At 37.3% G+C, this 22568-nt stretch overlaps 1 protein-coding gene across 1 annotated transcript in view; it reads left to right on the top strand.

Moving 5' to 3' along the window:
• Positions 1–22568, top strand: part of FGF9 (fibroblast growth factor 9) — a 43005-nt gene that overhangs the window by 11515 nt on the left and 8922 nt on the right. Inside the window, exon 2 of the mRNA XM_043999158.1 lies at positions 1817–1920. Within this exon, the coding sequence (XP_043855093.1) occupies positions 1817–1920 (104 nt within the window). The remainder of the gene's footprint in view (positions 1–1816; positions 1921–22568) is intronic.

Raw genomic sequence — 22568 nt, 5'->3', positions numbered from 1 at the left:
TGATTCAGCATTTCTATTACTTTGAAATTCAGAAATTAGGTTGCACACCTTGTATGTGTATGGGTAATTCAATAAAATAAAAATAATCACTTAGGTTGAAAATAGGAGTGTAAATTATATAAAATGACATCCCATATGTAGTGATATTACCTCAATTGACCTTACAACATCTTTGTGAAGTAAGGAGGAATCAATAAATTGGCTTTATTCAAGGTACTCCTGCCATCTATAATTTATTATATTACAAACATAATTTAAAAAATAATTTCTCATGTTTTTTCTCACAAAGTATGTCAAATTTCATTAAACAATATGGTACAAATATACTGCCTATGTTGGCAGACACTCTAAATACTAGACTTTCAGTATTTGTAATACTGTGCAAACCATAAAGGAATTACAAATACTTCCTCATAAGAAACAATTTTTATCTTTATATTGCTTTGATATGAAATTTTCTCTTGGGGCTTTATCCTAGGCTTTATTAGATTTATGTGGTCCATGTCTGCTATTGATTACCACACAGTCTATTTTGTTAGAGATGCAAAATTAATTGTTTAAAAATCCATGTAAGTGCTTTTTTATTAGTCACATGGGAATGCCTACAGTGCAGTGTTAAACTTAGTCCCTTTACTGTTAAATGTAAGTAAAATTTTAAATAATTGAAGGTTTTCTTTTTATAAGTTGCTCAGTATTAAACTATGCTAGAATGCAGCAATTCTAAATGATGCACTGTAGGTTTATTATATCAATGAGGAAATGACTGAGTACAATTATGTTACTTCTGTATTTGCCTTGCCCAATCAGTATTGTGAGCTAGTTACCTTACAGGCAATTAGAAAGGTCATTTAGGTTTGTTTCAGTAAAATTCCAGCTCTGTGCTTAGATGGGGTGGTGGTAGGGAAGTAAATTTCAGTAAAGGAAGGTAATGGCAAAGTTGAATGCTGATTTCTGAAGATGCTGGACTGTGTCCAGTAGATTTAAATTCCTTGAGGGCAGGAACTATTTTATGATTTAAAAAAATTACCAATGCTTAGCACAGTGCAGGCTGCTAATAAATGCTTATTGAATCTGAATAAAGAATTACTTTTTTGATGTAGAACATGGTATTATGTGACTGGTCCACATACCTCTTTGAATTTCAGATAAAATGTAAGAGAAAAATGAAAAATTTGCAGAAACATTAATCTTTGGGATAAAACAAGAATATTCTAATTTTCAAGGCTAATTTTAGCAAAACAAAAATAGGGAAGTAGGTGATTTTTCTCTGAGACTAATCATAATCTAAATAATCTCTGTTATGTTTGTGTGGGGACACAAGACAACATTTTGAGAGGAAATCTGTCCTTGATCCATATGTGCTTCATTCTCTGATAGTATCTTTATCTATCTGATTATAGAATAATATTTTAGTTAATTAGAAAATGCCTTTTGTGGGTTTATTTGGCAAACATTTCACAGGATAATTAGCATTCATAGGTGTGGGCATCCATCTACATACTTAGTATTTTATTCAGGGAATTTGTTATTTTGGGCACAAATCAGGATGCTGGTAAGTTGTATAATATTAAGCTATTCATTTCAGTTAAAATTTTGGGAAAATGTTCAAGATTTATCTTTTGGTTGTCATACTGAAAAACTTGTTAAAGCCAATTCTTTTGTTATAATTATTTTTAAAATCAAAATATACTTCTTTAACTCTTGGAAGATATTTTTCTAAATAGTGAGCTAGATTTGATGCCATTTAGAGTCTATACATTTCTGAGGAAATTTATGTATACGCTGACTTGTCCTTTTTTTCCTTTTTTAAAAAAAGGCATTCTGGAATTTATCAGCATAGCAGTAGGTCTGGTCAGCATTCGAGGCGTGGACAGTGGACTATACCTTGGAATGAATGAGAAAGGGGAGCTGTATGGATCAGTAAGTATTCTGAGAGGCATTGCCTATCTGTGTGTCCTCTTAATCACCTTGCACTACATTTTCTTAAGATGTAAAAAAAAGCTCTCAATGGCAAAATATTTATTCTGAAGAAGAGTTAAAGTGCTTACTTTTATGTACGAAGTGGAAAACATTCCATTTAGTTGTAAATGGACATTATTTTTGAATCCACGTGATATATACCAAGCAAGCTCTTAAATTTGGGCAAAAGTGCTTCATGCACCAAACCATCTTCATTATTCCTCTATGCTGAAAATCTGCAAGTATGGAAATAATGCTTCATCTGGTTTTGAATGGAAGCTATTTTTGCAAGTTATTAAAAGTCTTTCTTTTCAGGCATCTCGATAAAAATTGAATGTGGATGAAAAAGTGAGTTTAAAACTGAATTTCAAACCACAAATAATTTTCATTATGAAAGGAGGGAAGGGAAGGTGGGTTTAGATCTGCTATAATTCTCATCCTTGAAGAAGAATTTGGGAATATTGCAATTACTTTTGCTGCATGTTTTAAATTCCCTTTTAGATCACAAACCCATAGAGGGCAGGAACTAGCTTTTGTATCTCTCCAGGCTCTTAGCATAGGAATTAGCAACCAAGAAGTATTTAATAAATATTTGCTGCATGCATGAATAAACATATTAATTTTAGTAAAATAATTATTCATAATCATGGTTTTATACTATAAGTATGAAGGACATTTAGTCTAAATTTAACTAAAATATAAGAATTTTCATCATTTGAAAATACAAAAAGCCTAACAGTTCTAGATGGGAAGGTCCTTGGGGTATCCAAGTCAGAAGAAATGAAAATGACCTTCACATAGTACTTGGGGATACCTCTTTATAAACACCACTTTTCTATCTCTATATACATCATTATATAAAAAATAACAAATATCTATTAGGGAAACCTTAGAAGAAATGTGGACTAAGAGCCTCAGATCACAGACAATAATGGTCCATATAAGTTGAACCTCACATGTTGTTTGGAATGGCATATGGTGTTTGACAGGCTCGGATGGAATTTTGAACTGTGAGTTGATTTCTTGTTAGTGGATATACCTTCAATTAAAAAAACAACCCAGAATTTACATAAATTAAGAACTAGCTTCACCTGAGATATAGTATAGGTTAGATTTTGTAAAAATAAGTAACATTTGGTCCAGAATTATTATTTAATTGTTAGAGGGAAATCCCAGTGATGAAGCTCCTTCTATCAATGCTGAATAGCAACTTTTCTACAACTTTTAGTCTTTATTCTTTTTTTTTTTTTTTAAGTGAGGCAGTTGGGGTTAAGTGACTTGCCCAGGGTCACATAGCTAGTAAGTGTTAAGTGTCTGAGGCCGGATTTGAACTCAGGTACTCCTGACTCCAGGGCCGGTGCTCTATCCACTGAGCCATCTAGCTGCCCCACAACTTTTAGTCTTATTGGGTTCCTTGGGATGCTGGGAAGTTAACTGACTTGCCAGGGGTCACATATCTAGTATATGTCTCAAGTGGACCTTGAGCCCAAGTCTTCCTGGCTCCAAGTCCATCTCTGTAGCCATTATGTCATGCTACCTCTCAATTTTGCAATAATTTTAAAAAAGTAAGTGCTTTACTTTATAATATATCTGGCCCTGTTTTTATCCATGGTGAGCAAGCATCTTCTTATTAAGTATATCTAGACATTTTATCACCCTTTTCTACTTTTGTTATTTCTACAATTCCATGAAAGTGTGTTAGTCTGAGGTACAAATCATTCAGGGGGCAGGGACTGTTTTGTAGTAAATGAGAACTCAGTGGTGATTTCTGTGTCTACAGTTGTATTTGTGTTGTTGTTCACTCATTTTTCAGTTCTGACTCTTTATGACCTCATTTGGACTTTTTTTTTTTTTTGGCCAAAGATATTGGAGTATCTTCTCCAGCTAATTTTACAGATGAGGAAACTGAGGCAAACAGGGTTAAGTGACTTGCCCCAGGTCACACAGCTATTAAGTGTCTGAGGTAATATTTGACTCAGGAAGATGATTCTTCCTTATTTCAGGTCTGGCACTCTTTGCTCTGTGCCACCCAGCTGTAGTTGTATTTATACACATTGGTTGTAGGGAAGAGTCAGCAGTTTTATGATTGTTCAATGATGCTGGCAGTTTAGAAAACAGTAGTTTTTAGGGCTTGTGGTCTAGCATGCTAAATAATGGACAGATTTCAGACTAGAGATAAGATTTTGATTGCAGAACACTCACCTTGCTTTTGACAAACATTCTTTGGGTTTGTTGAAGTTATTTTGTCCAACTCTTCCACAAGGCTGCAGAAAACTGCTCAGGAATGGTCACAATTGTCTCCATGAAGCCTCCATACAACCTCACATAGGGTTATGTAGTTGGGATGAGGCAAGAGAATGCTGGTCTGGTGCATCTCATAGGAATCCACACTGGCTTTCCTAAACCCATTTAGTGTAAACAAACTATGAATTAGGGATACCCCACTCCTGTAGGAGTGGATAGTCTCCTTCACTAATGTTTAAATCTGGACAAAGGGGAGAATCTAGAGGAGATGAAAGAGGCCTTTCTTCATCCCCTGCTTGAGAAAAATGCTTGCTTTTGGGGATGATAGGAACTATACTATCTCAGTGTCTGTTCTGAGGAAAATCAACAACAGACTATTTTTTCCCATTATAATTTTCCTATAGAAAAACTTTTAAAATTTAGAAACTTTTAGCAATTTATTCATGTGCTACATTAAATACATGGGTATGGGACTGGGTGTACCTGCCTTGGCCTTGACTGAGAACATGTAGGCAGGAGTCTAAGGGAAGAACCACCCTTCTTTCTTTCCCATGTTCATCTGCTGCATCTTATGAGTTTTCTTGCAGCATACCACTATAAAACATGTTCTCTAATCTACACACACACACACACACACACACACACACACAATGGGCATACAAGAGTTTTATTAGTGGCTTGAGTGTAGAGCAGGGGAAGAGGGAGACTGAGCAGGTTAAGGATAGAAAGCTTTTGTCTATTTTGTCATTTTTCTATGCTTAAACCAAGATCAGGAATTTTTTTGGGGGGGGGTGAGGCAATTGGGGTTAAGTGACTTGCCCAGGGTCACATAGCTAGTAAGTGTCAATGTTCTGAGGCCGGATTTGAAATCAGGTACTCCTAACTCCAGGGCTGGTGCTCTATCCACTGTGCCACCTAGCTGCCCCCTAAGATCAGGAATTCTTAATCTGGGGTTCATGAGTTTTTGTAAAGTTCTGATAAGTATGTTTCAGTATAATTTATTATCTTTACAAAGGGAATGTATTCTATTTTATGTAACTAAACACATTATTTTGAGAAGAGGTCCATCAATTTCACCAGACTGCTTCAGGACACACACAAAAAGACTAAGAACCCCTGACCTGGATAAAAATGAGAATATAGGAGCAGGAAGAGGGAATAATCACTGGCCCTTCAATCAGGAGGACCTGAGTTCAAATCCAACCTCAGACACTTGACACTTACTAGCTCTGTGACCCTGGGCAAGTCACTTAACCCCATTGCCTCAAACATCCTGGGCCATCTCCCATCCTCCTGATGTATATCTTGCTATTGGACTCAGATGTCTCTGGAGGAGAGAGTGAGGCTGGTGACTTTGCACAGCTTTCCCTCACTTAAATCCAATCCACTACAAGTCATGACATCATTTTCCTGATGTCATGGTCCTCTTCAAGAATGAAGGACAAGCAACAACAAGAGCTCATTATAGAGGTGGAGAGAGAGAAAGAATTAGATGAGTGATTAAAAGATCTAATTTGGATTGCGAGAAAGTTAGCAGAAGAAAGGAAATAGCAAGTATTACATTATTAAATACATCTAATTTAAATAATAAATGTTTAGTAAATGCTTACTAAGCAGAATGTGATGCTAGGCTCTGGGGGAGATACTAAATTCAGATAAGATGTGCCCCCCACAGTTATGTATGATGATACGACACACAGATAATGATCATATAAAATCATACTTGAGACATGTATAAAAGATGTACAAAGCAAGATGCCATAAAAAATCTAAAAGGGGAAGGGTTACTATGAATTGGAGCAACTGAGGAAAACTGGAGGAAGTGACATATTAATTATATTTCAAAGAATGTTTAAGAATTCAATAGGCAAAGAGGGAAGGGGAAAGTGTTCAAGGTATATAGCTTTGACTTGGGGTAGGGAGTAGTTGAAATTGGTGGGAACACAGAGTTCATAGGGGGCAGTAATATTAGCTATAGTTGAAAGGAAAGGTGGTATCAGATTGCGAGAGACTCACTAAGCTAATTATTTTTATACTTCATTCAATAGACAATGGAAGGCTACTTTCACTTCTTTTCTCATGGTTCCTCTCTCCTGAATTCAGAAAGCAAGAAAAACAAAAACCCTTGTCCAAACATTTGTTTTATAAATAAAACAAATTCATACTATGGCCATTTGGTCACGGCCAAAAAGAAAAAAAAGAAAGGTCTCAATCTGCATTCTGAATCCATCACCTCTTTATCTGGAGGTGAAAGGCATGTTTCATCATGAATCTTCTGGAACTGTTTGGTTATTGTGCTGATCAAAGTTCCCAGGTTTTTCAAAGTTGTTTTTTTATTACAATATTGTTGTTATTGTATAAAATGTTCTGGTTCTGCTCACTTCACTTTGCATCAGTTCATAAAGTCTTCCCTGGTTTTTCTGGAACCATTCCCTTTGTCATTTTTTTCGGCACAATAGTATTCAATCACACTCATATATCATAATTTGTTCAATGAACATTTTTGGGCAGAGGAATTTTGTTTAAGATTCTTGCATAATCTAGATTCATGTACAAAAACAATTAGCCTTTTATGTGAAGGATGGATGCTAGTTTTATGGGGTAGGAGTATTTGTGAAGATAGTAGAAGGAGACTTGATAGAAAGCAATTTCAGTGCTCTACGTGGATACTAATGAGAGCCTGACTAGTTATGGCAATGGTAATAGAGAAGAGGAGATGGATTCAAATGATTTGCTGAAGTAGAAGTCACACTGACTATAATATTTCATTTTTGTTTGTTTTTTCGTTTTTGGGTGAGGCAATTGGGGTTAAGTGACTTGCCCTGGGTCACACAGCTAGTAAGTGTCAAGGACCGGATTTCAACTCAGGTCCTCCTGAATCCAGGGCCAGTGCTCTATCCACTGTGCCACCTAGCTGCCCCTGACACTGACTATAATATTAAAGTTATAGTTTAAAGAAAAACAAACTTGTCTTTAGCTCTTCTGAAATGGCACAAGGCTCATTGAACTAAAATTCATGAGGGAAGCAGAATTTCTGTCTACCCCTAGCCAATAGAAAAAAACCTTGGCATTAAGATTGATTCCATGGTGAGGCAAGGTTACTCCATCCCTGGGAATTCAGTAGTTACTTCTGTAAGGCCAGTTAACTCTTTTTTTTTTTTTTTTTTTTTTTGGTGAGGCAATTGGGGTTAAGTGACTTGTCCAGGGTCACACAACTAGTAAGTGTCAAGTGTCTGAGGCCAGATATGAACTCAGGTCCTCCTGACTCCAGGGCTGTTTCTCTATCCACTGTGCCACCTAGCTGCCCCAGTTAACTCTTTGAGAACAGAAAATGCAATTTTAAACAAGTAACTTGGTTTTGTGGATTAACTTTATATTCCCAACCTTGAGTTATTGTCTCATAATTTACCCTTATATTAGGTACAGTCTGACCAGTGGACTTAATGGCCCAATAACTCTCCAGAGAGTTAGTGGAGATGCTAGTTCTGCTAATATTTAAAAATGAAAAAGATGAAATGACAGCTTGGAGTTGAGAAATGTTATTTTTTCATGAACATAAGAGGTATATCCAGACAGGATTATCCTCCACTATTTGAACATGAAATTATGGAATAGTAGATAGGTCAGCCTTGACACATATTAATTATGTAACTAAGGGCAATCCATTTAAACTTTCAATGGCTCGAGTGAATTAAATCAACAATAATTAATTAATTAATTTATTTAGGGGCAGGGCGATGAGGGTTAAGTGACTTTCTGAGGGTCACATAGTTAGTGTTGTGTCTGAGGCCGGATTTGAACTCAGATCCTCCTAAATCCAGGGCTGGTGCTTTATCCAATGCTCCACCTAGCTGCCCCACTCAACAAGCATTTATTAAGTATCTATTATGTGCCAAGCACTGTGCTAAGTGCTGGGGTTATGAAGAAAGTAGAAAGATACTCAGGGAGCTCACAGTCTAATAGGGGAGAAAAGATACAAACAACAATGTAATTCTATCACTATAGGTTAGAAATGAATTGCTCCTCTTCACTGCTGGGTGGAATTTCCCAAGCTGATGAAATCAGAGGTACAGGCAAAAAAAAAAAAAAAAAAAGCATGGACAACTCTAGGCTTGAATATGTTGAATAGTATGCTGTGGTTAGTGCATATAACATTTTTAGAATGGAAAGAGAATATCTTACTTCATTAGAACTAGTGGAAGGGATTAGGTAAGGTATGTTTGAAAACTAATATCTTTACATGTATTGGAAGTGGGCCAGGGTATTAGCATAAATTTAGCATCTTTATTCTTAGAAACAGTACCAGGCCAGGTGTTATGGCCCAATCATTCTTAGTATCAGTCATCAATATTTGAGTATTGTCAAAACACAAAAGGAGTCAATAGTAAGTACTTATGAAACTTTGGTGTTATAATGTAGCCAGGAGTTACTGTTTCCTATAATGAAAAAAAAGACTTATTTGCTTTTATTGAGCACTTTATAGCTGAAAATATTTCAGTTCTTAAATGCCCATTAATCACCTTTTAGCAAAAATGCCCCTGGAGGGGCAAGGACCATTTAATTTTTTGTTTTTATAAATCCAGTGCCTACAAGAGTGCCTGGCACAATAGTAGGTATTTAATTGAATTTTAAAAAAGAAATAATTTGCTCCCAAACAGCTAGTTTGTCTAACTTATAATGAAGGCTTTAATTAATTGACTTTTTTTGACCCATCACTGAACTATATGAACACATAGTTTTCTCCATATTGTATTGTCATATATTTTCTCATAGATTGTGGAATGTGCTTGAAACCCTGGTGGTAAAGGATGGAACTAACTTCTAAACAGAACATCTGGCTTTTTACTAGATATAGTGATTAAAAGATATGATTTGAACCATGGCAATGTAAATCCACCAAATAATAATAATATCTGGTATCTGTATAAGACTTTAAAATTTGCAAAGTGCTTTCTATGTGCTATCTCATTTGATCCTCACAATAACCCCAGAAAGTAGGTGCTATTATTATTGCCATTTTATAGGTAAGGATACTAAAATGCAGAGAAGTTAAGTGACTTGTAAGTTTCTGAGGCTCCAAGTCCAGTGTTCTGGATCTATTGCCTTGTTCTATTGTGCAACAGGGAGTGAGCTAATGGAAATTCCAGTTCCATAGTGGGCTGTGAGGACAGAGAACTTTGGGTAAGCAATCCTAGAAATGCCCCCTCCCAATGGGCATGTTGGGTCGGAAGCTGGTGATTTTGCCCTTCTGGAGTTCTTTGGGACATGTTCACCTTTTCCTCTTTGCACACAGCTCTTGTTAAAGCCGTGGGTTTGTGCAGTGAGTACTGTGCTAGGTGCTAATCAAAGGGAACTTTGACCTTAAAAACCTACCAATATCTTTTGTTCAATTGTTTCTGATAGTAGAAGTTCAAACTTGTCATATAAAATCACAGAATCTGAGAGTTCATGGAGTTCTTAAAGGAAGGCAGCTCAAATGAAAAAGAATGCTACAGGTCAATAGGTAAGCTATCTGATATCCAGCATGATCAGGAAATGGGATGTTGTAGTTAACCAAATATTTTGGTTAATAGAGGCTTACCCCATACAGCCTTGTGAATGACCAATTTCCAAAGGAAATGAACACAGTAAAATATATTTAATACTCAAACCAGCCTAGAGAAAGCATTTTCTTTGATGATTCAGAAAGCACTTCAGGACCTTGTAATTCAGGACCTCAGGTTCATAAATAGTAACACCAGGAATAAGAGAGATATTTGCTAAAGTTCCAGCTTCTAGGATATTCCAGTGAGAAGGTGATATAGGCAATGTGGTGGAGTGGTAAGAGAGCACTGGGTTTGGAATCCAAGGACCTGGATTTGTGCCTTATTCCCTGTGACCTTGGACTAATCATTTAATATTTCTGGACTTCAGTTTCTCTATGTGTAAAAGGAAATGGTTGACTAGATGATGTCCCTACTCTAAACTTGTGTCATCCTGTGCACAAAATTTTACTATAGTAAGTTAGTGAATACATATGTAGTATATGATGTTGGGGGGTCAGAAAGAATGTCTTTCCCTGATTTACATGTGCATTAAATGTGGTTCTCCATGAATAAGAAAGTACGTTACCAGGACCAAATATGCAACCAAGCAAATGTTTTTGCATTCATTCCACAACATTTTGGAATTTAGAAATCATGGGGGAAAATCAGTAGTGAATTCAGTCTCTTTGATCTCTACTTGGTTGAGATTTTTCATTCACATTTTTTTTCTCTCAGACTAGGTTTAATTATTTTAAAGTATTCTCCCACTGCCCCACCTTTCTTCTTATCCCAGGCTTCCCCTTTCTCACTAGCTTTAGTTATATAGCCCACATATAATTTATTTTTCTCCTTAGCCTTTATACTTTTGGCCTTCAGTTTTCTGAAAACTCTTTTTATTTGGCTGTTCAGATTTTTAGGAAAATGAGTGGGTTGGACAAAATTATTTCTGTGATCTCTTCCAGCTCTGAATCCTATGATCATAGAGTAGGGTAGCCAAACTCACTGTATGAGTCATACATGACAGCCTTTGGAGTGGTATGGCCAAAGTCATGGGTTATAGGGCTCTAGGGCTTTAAAGCATATGAAAGATGTGTGCATGTGTATATACACATATGCATACACACACAATGTCTATATCTAGCTCATCTCTCTATATAGCCTATATTTCTGAGACGTCAATAGTTTAATTTAAAACTGCTCTCTGCTCCTTGATAGGAGTGGGGTCAAAAACTACACACTAAGGAGAAGGTTAAGAATATAGTCCTCGGGGCAGCTAGGTGGCACAGTGGATAAAGCACCAGCCTTGAATTCAGAAGCTCCTGAGTTCAAATCCAGCCTCAGACACTTGACACTTGCTAGCTGTGTGACCCTGGGCAAGTCACTTAACTCCCATTGCCTCGACCAAAAAAAAAAAATATATATATATATATATATATTAGTCCTCCTTCAGGCTCAGAAATGCCTCAGCACAGCCTTTACAATCAGACAGACATAACCTTGATACATGGCTTTATCTCTTACCCACCAGATCTTATCTGTACTCGTCCCCACAAGCCATACTTTAGAAACTAATAGGGGCAGCTAGGTGGTGCAGTGGATAAAGCACTGACCCTGGAATCAGGAGGACCTGAATTCAAATCTGGCCTTAGACACTTACTAGCTGTGTGACCCTGGGCAAGTCACTTAACCCTCATTGCCCTGCCCTCCCCCCTCCAAAAGAAACTTCTGAAGCAAGTGCTGCCCAGTTCCTGGCTGAGAGAAGCTGGGAAGAGACCTCCAAGTCTGGCATTGTCATGATTCTTACTCTTTACATTGCTTCTCTTCTCATGTCAAATGTATCATAGGTAGGTAGTGACTTCTGGTTCCCTGCACATACAAACAATTATTAGGGGAGTTGGTGTTTGGAACTCTTCCTCATCCTAGGGGGTTGTTACCCTTTTCCTTCCAGGACCCCTAAGAGTGAGGGAAGTGACTTCTGTGACTACAGAAAGAGGCTTCTTCTCTTATGTATGCTTGTATGTATACAGAGCCATGTAGAGAGAGAGTTAAAAAAAAAAGTTCTATCACTTATGAATCTGTGTCTCTGGCCATCACACTGGGTATGTTCCTCTCTCCCATGCTGCTTCCAGGGAGGCCACCTGCTATCACTGGTGCAAAAGATATGTTTCTGGTATGCTATATTGGGTTCAATGCCAATCTTTTTTCACCCATCGAAGCAATATTATTAAGTAAGGTTGACTTATGTTTTCTTAGAGATTTGAGGTTTACAAGACCTTTCCTCACAAAATTGTGAGGAGGGTAAAGTATGCACTATCATCTCCATTTTAAAGATAATGAAATGGCCTCAGAGAAGTTGTGACTTTCCTAAGAATGCTAAGAAATCTAAGCACTTTGGTGGCTTCCTGTTGCTTGTTACATTCAAAGTCTTCTGGTGGTGAATGCCACAATCTGTCTCCAAACTATTGTTTCATACTATTGTACCTGACATACCCTTTAATGTCCTACATTCTAGCCAAACTGGCTTACTTTTTGTTTTTGGTACTCACCATCCTATCTCCCATCTCAGGGTCTTTGTACAGGCTGTTTCCCATGCCTGAGATATTCTTCTTTCTTACCTATACTTCTTGGAACCCCTTTTGTTGTTCAGTAATTTCAGTTGTCTCTGACTCTTTGGAAGCCCATTTGAGGTTTTCTTGGCAAAGCTATTAGAATGGTTTGCCATTTCCTTCTCCAGTTCACTTTATAGATGAGGAATGGAAGCAAACAGGGTTAAGTGACTTCCCTAGGGTCACAAAGTTAGTGTCTGAGGCCAGATTTGAACCTGGGTCTTCCTGATTCCAGGCCCTGGCACTCTATCCATGTCACCACCTAGCTGTCCCCTTGCAATCCCTACCTCCTTTCATAGATGATTTCAAGTGCTACCTCCTATGAGAGGAATTTCCTGTTTGTCCTCCTACCCTGTGCCCCCTTCCAGTTGTCAGTGCTTCCCCATAACGGCTCTATTTTATATATACTTTTAATTTACTTATCTGTATACACATTCCATATTGTAGAATATAAACTCCTTGAAGGTAGGGACTGTTTAGTTTTTATCTTTGTATCCACACTTGGTTCACACATGGCACATAGTAGGCCCTTAAAAATGCTAACTGAATTGAATTGACTCAAACCCAAGTCTGGTTTTTTTCTTTACTTTCTCAATTAGTCAAGATTATTTCTATGAGTGTTCTACTTTTACATATAATATAGGTTAAATAGGCCTGGGACCTAATCACCATTTACAAAATTGTTTCTATGGAAAAAACACATTCTGAGTTTCAACCAGTTAGATACTGCCTGTTACAAATAACAAAATACACAGTAGAAGAAGCATTAGAAGGGAAAACTTCAGTCTGTCCCTTCATTTTTCCATTTTTCTTTGACCCCCTTCTCACCTCTTCCTAAGACTATGTGGTAGGAAAAGCATTGTTGAATTTGCAGTGGGAAGGACCTGGGTTCAAATCTTACACCTGCTACTTAATTACCTAGGTGACTTTGGACAAGTCAACTTACTTCCATGGCCTTTAATTTCCTCATCTGGAAAATGAGCAGTTTGTACTAGACCGTACTTACAGGCCCTTTAAAATATAAATTCTGTAATCCTCTGTCTACCTTCCTTAACCAAACTAGTTCCTTCACTGTCTTAACTCTTCTGTCAAAGGTTATCTCTTTTTCAGAAGTGCAAGCCTCAAACTCTGACCCAAGTTTTTTTAAATCATAAAAGTATTTTATTATTTTCCAGTTACATGTAAAGATAGTTTTCAACATTTGTTTTCATAAGATTTTTAGTTCCAAATTTTTCTCCTTTTCTTTCCCCTCCCCAAGACAGAAAGCAATCTGATTTAGATTATAAGTAAAATCACATTAAACATATTTCTGCATTAGTCATGTTGTGAAAGAAGAATCAGAGCAAAAGAGAAAAACCTCAAAAAAGAAAGAACAAAAACAAAAGTAGAAACAGTATGGTTCAATCGTTATTCAGAAGCCACAGTTCTTTTTTCTGGATGTAGAGAGCATCATGAGTTCTTTGGAATTGTCTTAGATCATTGCACTGCTGAGAAGAGCTAAGTCTATCACAGTTGATTATCACACAATGTTGCTCTTACTCTATACGATGTTCTTCTGGTTCTGCTCACTTCACTCAGCATCAATCCACTTTCCAGATTTTTCTGAAATTTGCCTGCTCATTATTTCTTATAGCACATTACATTCATATACTACCACTTGTTCAGCCATTCCCCAATTGATGGGCATTCCCTCAATTTCCAATTCTTTGCCACCATAAAGAGAGCTGCTACAAATATTTTTGTATATGTGGTTCCTTTCCCCTTTTTTATGATCTCTTTGGGATACAGACCTAGTAGTGGTATTACTGGGTCAAAGGGTATGCACAGTCCCATAGCCCTCTGACCCACTTTAAAAAAAAAACATTTATTAAGCACTTACTTTTTTTTTCTTTTTTAGTGAGGCAGTTGGGGTTAAGTGACTTGCCTAGGGTCATACAGCTAGTAAGTATTAAGTGTCTGAGGCTGGATTTGAATTTAGGTCCTCCTGACTCCAGGACCAGGTGCTCTATCCACTGTACCACCTAGCTGCCCCTCTCCGACCCACTTTTAATGAAACGGATGGCCCAGTTCCTTCTAGAACCTTGAGAGGACCTACAAAGAGGTTCCTTAGGCACAGGCTTCACTAAACCCCTAGAAGATATGTGGTCCCCTTTCCAATCACTGCTATAACCAGAAGGGACTAGATAGAATCTCCCATGGCTCTAGCTGTGTTGCTCACAAGGTATGTTTGATAGCCATCATAAGTCTTAGGTGCCAATGTGTAACTTTTTTCTTGCTCTGCTCTTGATTATTGGACTTGGAGACATAGGTACAAGGTTGTTTTTTTGTTTTTTGGGGTGGGGCCAGATATTTTCTCCCTCAGTTGCTTCCTGAGCTATTTTCCTGATTTTATTTTCTTTAATCCCCACTGCAACTTCTTTCTCTTGCTCTTTCAACCCAGCTCCCTGATATCAGAATTGTTTTCTGCTTGATACCTTGCTGCTGGTCTGGCCCTGAAATCTGGGGGTCACCTGGGAATTACAATTGAACCACCCAAAGAACTTGTTCTAATTAACAACCGCTCCGAGCTGGAACAAGAGCCACTGGACTATACACAGGTCCTAAAGGAGCAGGAACCACAGTTAATGGACACCCTTCCTTGTTCCTAGCTTTGAACCCCTTTTATGCAAAAGTGGCAATTGTACACTCATGGATTTTTTTAAACCTCCCCAGCCAGCTAAAAAAAAGTGGCAGGATATGTGAAGGAACCATAACACAGCCAGCATTCTCCTTTCAAAGTACTATCAAGAAATGCATTAGTTAATATGGAGAACTGTTTCCTTTCACTCCTTCCAGAGAGGGTTAAATTTTTTTTGCTAGTCTTCCATGAGCTCTCCATTGCATATTGCTTCTTTCTGGTAATGAAGGGCCAGTAGCTTAATGCAGCATTCCAAAAACAGACTTGCCAAGGTCATGCAGAGACATTGCTCTCTCTGGTGCATAATGTGAGTCCTTTCTTGTACCCTAGAACTGGCTTTTTTTTTGGCCATTTTTTCCCTTTTTAGCTGCCATGTTGCATTGTAAATTCTTACATAATTTGCTGTCCACTTTCAGCCCTGGGCTTCTTTCTGCATTACTGCTCACAGAGTGCTCTTTCCAAACAGCTGTGTTTCACATAATCTTTTCTTTGTAGTAACCTGCATTAAAAAAAATCAATCTGATTTCTAGTTTGTTGTTTCCTACCCCTTGTCCTGTTATTTTATAATCTTCCTTGGAGTCACCTCTTGGTCCTTTCTTTTATTCTGAGCATTTTTTGATTCAGCATCATCTGCAAGTCTCAGGGAGCATGGGGGAGCATCCTCAGTATAGAAATGCTGATCCTAATGTAGTATATGCACACTCTGGGGCCAAATGAAATGACAGATTTTTGCTTTTGTCATTAAGGACAGTTTGAATTGGAATTAAAATTCTTTTTCACTTGTCCCTCAAATTAAATAAAGCAAATGGATTTATTCCTTCAAATCATGATATGACATTTTATAATGTAGGGTATTTTCAGGTTTTAATAGCAAAAATAATCTGTTCTGTTGGAACTTGTTTTGTCTGCTTTGTTCTTAAATGAATCTAATCTTTTACCCACTTACTATTTTAAAATAATTTTTTATTTGTAGGGGTTTAATTTTCTCTGTGCATAATATGGGAGATTGGAATGGGTAGTTGACTTCATATTGCAATTTATATATTGCTCTACTGCACCCAAATGACAAATATCTGCCTCCTTCCCCATCTGTTATAGTTTCTAGAGTTCCCATTCCTTTGAGTTAGGACATTGTGTCTCCAGAAGACAATTTAGGATGGAAATATGTCCCCTATGAGGGTTAACACATTAAGTCATTATCACCAATTATCACATTAATTAGACAGCTGTGATCTAACATAGAAGACTGAGAGAATCTGGCACAGGACAGGTAACTTGTTATAGAGAAGAGAAGGGAGTTATAAGAGGACTGTTAGGCTTTACCTGGGTAGGTCTAGTTAGAAGGTTTCAATCACTGGTGGTGCATGAAGGTGCTGGGAACTAGGAATGGGACATGGGGAATACCAACTCCTTTTGATTCTGCTTTGACAATGTCTTTTCCTTCTGTCTTCTCTACTTTAGCCCCATTGTAACCACTCTAATTCAGGCTCTCATTTCTTCTTGCTTGGACCATTATAAGTTTCCTGACTAATTATCCTGTCTCCCATCTATTCTCTTGCTACTCTCAGTTTTGCCTGAGTAATCTTCCTAATGTACCATCTGAATATGTCACTGGTCAACACAAAAACCTTTCATGGCTCCCTATTACTTTTCAAATTAAGTGTGAACTCTAGTTCCTGCCATTCAAAGCCCTCTACAATCTGACTCCAAACCACCTTTCCAGTCTAATCTCATACTATTATTCCTTTGAACATACTCTACATTCCAGCCTGGTTGGATGACTATCTCCTCTTTTTATGTTGCTTTCTTCCATTATCAAGTCTTTTCTCATGTCTGAAATGGATTCTTTCCCTTCCCCACCTCCATACCTCCATGTATTGAAGTTCCCTTCTTACTTCCTAATGTCACCTCAGGTGCTGCCTCTTCCATGAAGCCTTTCTTCATGTTCCATTTCCCCTGTGCTACACCCTTCCCCACACATGTCTTACCAGATAGGAGTTACTTCTCTCTCCACACTTTGATTTCTCATAATATTTCATTTCATGTCACTCTACCCATCACATTATCCATTGTATCAGTTATTTATATGTATTGATTGTTCCTAGCTGGTAAGCTTCTTAAGAGCAGAATCTGTGCTCTATTTACCTTCCCATAACCAGCGTTAGGCTTGTACACAATAGGTGTTTAATAGATATTTGTTGAATTTAATTGAACTTAGGTGGGGGAAACTACTTAACTGTTTCACCTGAGGTTGGTGCTGAGGATTGGTATTCTTGATCTGGGTGTTAATGATCATGAAAATCAGAAAGGACTAGTGTGATGCTAGAGTAGGTGGTTTAGGAACTACTGAGTTATTTCTTCTTAGGGATACATTTTCTTCTTTTTACATTGTTTTATATATATATATATATATATATATATATATATATATATATATATATCTGGCTTTTCTTCCAAGTTCACTTTTTACCAGTTTTTAGCATCTTTAGGTTGTTTTGGTTATACTCCAAATTGAGTTTTCTTAAAATAGTTCAGTATGTTAGGTCTCTTTGTTAGCTTGTCACTTCATCAGTCAGCAGTTGTCATTGAAACCACTTTCTAGTTAACACTATGTAGTGGAACCCTGAAAGGGAAATACTTAATATGTAGAAGTGTAGCATTTTGGAACAGGAAGCAACCTTTCTTACAGATCATCTGCCTTATATAAGCATAGAATTCAGACCTGGGAAGAGCATTCAGTCAGGAAACCTTTATTAAGAGTCTACTATGTGTACAAATAAAGTGTGGGGGGGGAACTAGACCCTGCCCTCAGTGAAATCACAATTTAATGGGGGGTAGGCAACATATAAACATTCTCTCTGTCTCGGTCTCTCTCTCAAATCCATTGAGCTATTTATTTGGGAGCACTTAGAAGAAAAAGCTGTCATCCTCCTTCCTTTCTCTATTTTGTCCTTTATCAAAGCCTTTTCATTCTTGTGCTGGTTGCTTAGAACATTAATTAAGCTGGTGTTTCTGTTGCATTTATTGTTTCTTTGTAGGAATCAACTGATACAGCATATTCTTGCCTTGTTTTTACAGCTATCCCCCATGTTTGTTGGAGGGTTTTTTTATCCTCTCCTGTCCAGCATGCCTTTTATAAAGCATTTTGGATGTGTTATCTTCTCCACTACTTGTCGGTTTATAGGATTCATGAACTCAAAGCAATATGGGATTTTAGAGATTATCTAGTCCAGTCCTCATTCTTACCATTTTATAGATGAGAAGACTGAGACTTAGAGAGCTTCAGTGATTTGTAAATATCACACAGTCAGGAAGTGGCAGAGCTCTTGCAGGATTCAATCCCGGATCCTTTGACTACTAATCCAGCATCTTTCTACTGTATCCAGAATTCGAATTCCACAAACAATAATTAAAACTGCGTGTGCAAAGACCTTGGAAGATTTAGAAACAGAAAGTTACCTTTGAGGATGTTTTTAGCTAGTCTCTTCAGTTTGACTTTAGATTCTGACTTCATTGACCTTTTGGATTACCAAATGACTTCTAAAATGAAAAAGCTGGCTGGTGGTGCATGTGTGTATCCTTTGAATTCATTCTTTATGGAGTAGAATAAAAGTAACTCAGGCTTGTATGATTTGGTATTTAAATGTTTGCTGCATATTTCCAACCATTTGTTAAAATGCTGTGCTTGCCAGGACCACAGAGTCAAACAAAAATGGGGGTCATAATGTGTAAATGGTTGCTATTATTGGCTTGTGTGTGGAGATCTCATTAAATGACCACCTGAAGAGCCCACGTGAAACTTTTAAAAGCTGAATGCCACTCACATTAAATGTCACTGCATTTGAAAAGTGGAGCCTCAATTGAAATGAATTTTAGTCTTTATGAAAAGCGTGGCATTGTTACCTTTGAAGGCAAAAACTTCTCGAAGCAGTTTGTACTTCACAGAAAGTGGTTGTGTCACAGTCTTTTTCTCACTCATGTCTAATCCTTCAAAATCATATTAGAAACTTAGTGGTTGGAAGTTGGAACCCAAATTTCCTTTCATGTATTCTTCCTTTATCCCTGACTCTCTGAATTTCACCTCTCAACCTTGCCCGTTTTCAACATTCCATCGATTCCCTTATTCAGTCAGCCCTTCCATGTCATTTTCCCTGTCAGCCTTTGTCTTCTTCCCCAACAATATTTTCTGTTGCCAGCTGACAAATAAGTAAAGTTATTATAAAGGGGTAGAATTTTAAAGGCATTTTGTGTTAAGATTTTGGTGCAGGAGAACCTTCCTTTATAAGTCTATTTGGGGACAGTTTCTTGCTAGTGCCTTAAATAAATGATAGGAATTAGCTAGCTCCTACATAGTGAGTGTTGCCATTGTAACTCCATGTTGAAACAAATCTCAAATGCATCTGGAGCAGTCAAAGCATCTGACCCTTGGGCTCTAACTAAAATGAAATTCAAGGGACCATTGGCACAATGCTACTGGGAACTATGTGGTACTAAACCTGATGGAAGGCAGTTTATCAAAGTTAAGACTCTCTTGGTGCCAATAGACAATGGCCCTTTTAATAGATGTGAATACCTTGGTACTTTACACAGACCATTTGGAAAAACAACTGAACTTGTGTAGATCTTTTTGTAACTTTTCTAATGGTTATTTCTGTGACCTGGAGAAATGGTAACCCATGTGATGATGGCTTTTATCTCATGTGGAGACATTCAAGTCACATCATGTCAGTGACAATTCCCAAAGAAATAGAAATTTACTGTTTAGTGTAATATATAGCATATGTGCTTTTAATCAGCATGAAATGTTATATGGGCAAATTTGAAAAGCTTTTCTTTCAAGGGATATATGGAAAAATTAAATGCCCGTAGACTGCACAAATACTAAATGCTCCTTAGAGTGAATGTTAAGACTTTTAAGTGTGAATTTTATTGTGAGCTGGGGGCATAACATTTTTTGTGGGACTATATTTCTGAAATTATAGTGAAAGCGAATAGGAAAATGTGATTTGATATAAAAATGTTCATTTTACATTCTTTAAAGGAACACATATTAGACAAAGCCAGTTGGTATTATTACACATTTAGCAGATTGGCCCTGATGTTATCAGGGCCCATTGTTAAGTGTGTGTGTGTGTGCGCGTGTGCGCACATGTGCATGCATGCATGTGCTGGGGGGCCTCATTGTTTGGGTTCTTTTTTTTGTTTTTGTGGGGGTTTTCTGCCCTAAAGTGAATCACTAAGTAACTCTATGCTTTAGTTTCGCTATGTTGACCTGACCTAAATGTTTTGGTTGTTGTCCTAGTTCAAGTGCTCAGTATTTAATAGAAAAACTGACAAGCTGACCATTCTGTGGTTTTTAGTCTTTTGAGAAAAATCCAGCCTTTTGGAGGGTTGTTTGATCTCAAGTAGATCTTGAAGTAGACTGAGAAACGGCTCTCTTCTGATTTTCCTGTGTTTTGTTTCCTCCTTCTCTTCTCATCTGCCTCCCTCATTGGGGACTTCTCCCTGGAGAGGGGAGTTAAAAGACTGGGCTTCTTATTAAAGGTCCTTTAGTCATTATATTTAATCACCCCCATCCTTGCAACAACTCCCATTAAGACTTTACTGCTATATTATTAATGAGGGGGGGGGAGGAGAGAGAGAGGAGAGAGAGAAATGAATGAATGAAACTAAGAAGGAATAAGAACCTATCAGTGAGGGGTGCTGTGGTGAAGGCAGTTTTAAATACCATGACTCTAATGAATAGTAGATATGAAAATGAGTGATTACATCAAAGTCATTAACTTATAAAATGTGCAGGGACTCCACAATTAAGTCTGTTCTGAGTAGTCACTCTTAGTATTTAAAAATATGATTTATGTAAGCTGGCTATCACTGGAATACTCTAAAGGATCTGTGCTCTTCTATATATAAGTGGTTATTTCTTTCAGGGTTGCAGATTGCAGCCCCTCCCTGCCTACCATTCCTTTGTGACTCTTTTTCATGTTTGCCACAGGGAATACAATCAATGTGTTGAGGATTTCCCCTCAAGTTCTCTTTATATTACTTGGGTACTTGGCTATTCTTCACTCTTCCTTTCTGCTTAGGCTGCTTCTTCCTTTTTATTTTTTGTCACACATTTGTTGACATTTTGTCACAGTTCTTTATTGACAAGGAAATAAATGCAGTCAGTGGCACAGTTGGGCAACTAAACAAATTGTCAGATCCATATCATACATATGTTAATGTAGAAATCCCATTTGAAAATATCATTGAAGAACTACAGTTTATGCCTTTTCAGAGAACTACTGTTCTTTGAGAGAAAAAATTTCTAATTAGGTCCATTTTCCATTTTTTTATAGTTATAGATACAAATTGAGCATAGTAATATACACATGGATCTGAAACTTTCTAATTTCCTTACTTTTCAAATTAATTTCCCCAATGGTATTTGCCATAAGATAACATTCTTCAATGTGCATTGAGACGTACTGTGATTTTCCCCATCATTAACTCACACTTGAGTTTTAATGGGCCTGGTATAAGTTTTGCTCTTTTAATTTCAGTTTTCCTCACTGCTCAGGACTGGATGACATGGAATAAAAAGGGGTTTCCATAGTAGCTAACATTCACCAGATTGTGTTCCAAAGCATGGGCTTCAGTAGACTTTTGAATCAAGTCCACATTCTCCACCCAGGCCCAGTGATATAATCCAACAGTTCAAAGATAGGTATGCTATAAACAGCTACAGTTAAATAATCTAAAAAAGCAGTTAAAATGTGGAAATACAGTAAAACAAGAATTGATCACTTTATAGTGGAATACTCTATAAACTGTCTGCATTGGAAACATGTGGTGAGTTAGAAAACATCTGAGTTGCATAATTCTGTGTATAGTTATGGACAAGCTGACACTTTTTTGTACCTCCCCCTCTACACCACCGATCATGTGTCAGAGCATAGATCAAGATTTCTCTTAAAGTTCCACTGATACAGCTTTTTTAAAAAAAATATGATTTCTAAGAATTACTCTGGAGTATAAATAAAAAATAAAGTTGAATTCCAGAAAGGTTAAAAAAAATGATACTGGAGTTATTTGGACCCTCCTCAAATAGAACTACATGCTATAACAGAATATATTATAGGAATCTCAAGGGTAAGTTTCAAAAGCCCTTGTTTCCCCTACTATCTCCCCTGCCCCTCAAAAATGCATTTTTTTTGGTGGGGCAATGAGGGTTAAGTGACTTGCTCAGGGTCACACAGCTAGTAAGTGTTAAGTATCTGAGACTGGATTTGAATTCAGGTCCTCCTGAATCCAGGGCTGGTGCTTTATCCACTGAACCACCTAGCTGTCCCCCAATGCAAATCTTTTTGTACAAAGAAAGGAGTCAATGACAAAAGACATGAGTAGAAATGGTGCTACAGGAATGTCATAACTTGAGCTCTAGTAGTCCTTATTTTGGTTGAAATTGATTGAAATGTATAGAAGTGTTGAAATAAAATAGTGAATGAGGCTGATTTCCAGAAGTTTTCCCCATTAGCTGCAACACTAGTGCCTCTGCATAAAGTGAAATATTCT

Source organism: Dromiciops gliroides, chromosome 3, assembly GCF_019393635.1.
Source record: "Dromiciops gliroides isolate mDroGli1 chromosome 3, mDroGli1.pri, whole genome shotgun sequence".
In the NCBI taxonomy this organism is placed as follows: Eukaryota; Metazoa; Chordata; class Mammalia; order Microbiotheria; family Microbiotheriidae; genus Dromiciops; species Dromiciops gliroides.
Note: the sequence above shows the minus strand (reverse complement) of the source record. Positions and strands in the feature narration are given on the sequence as shown.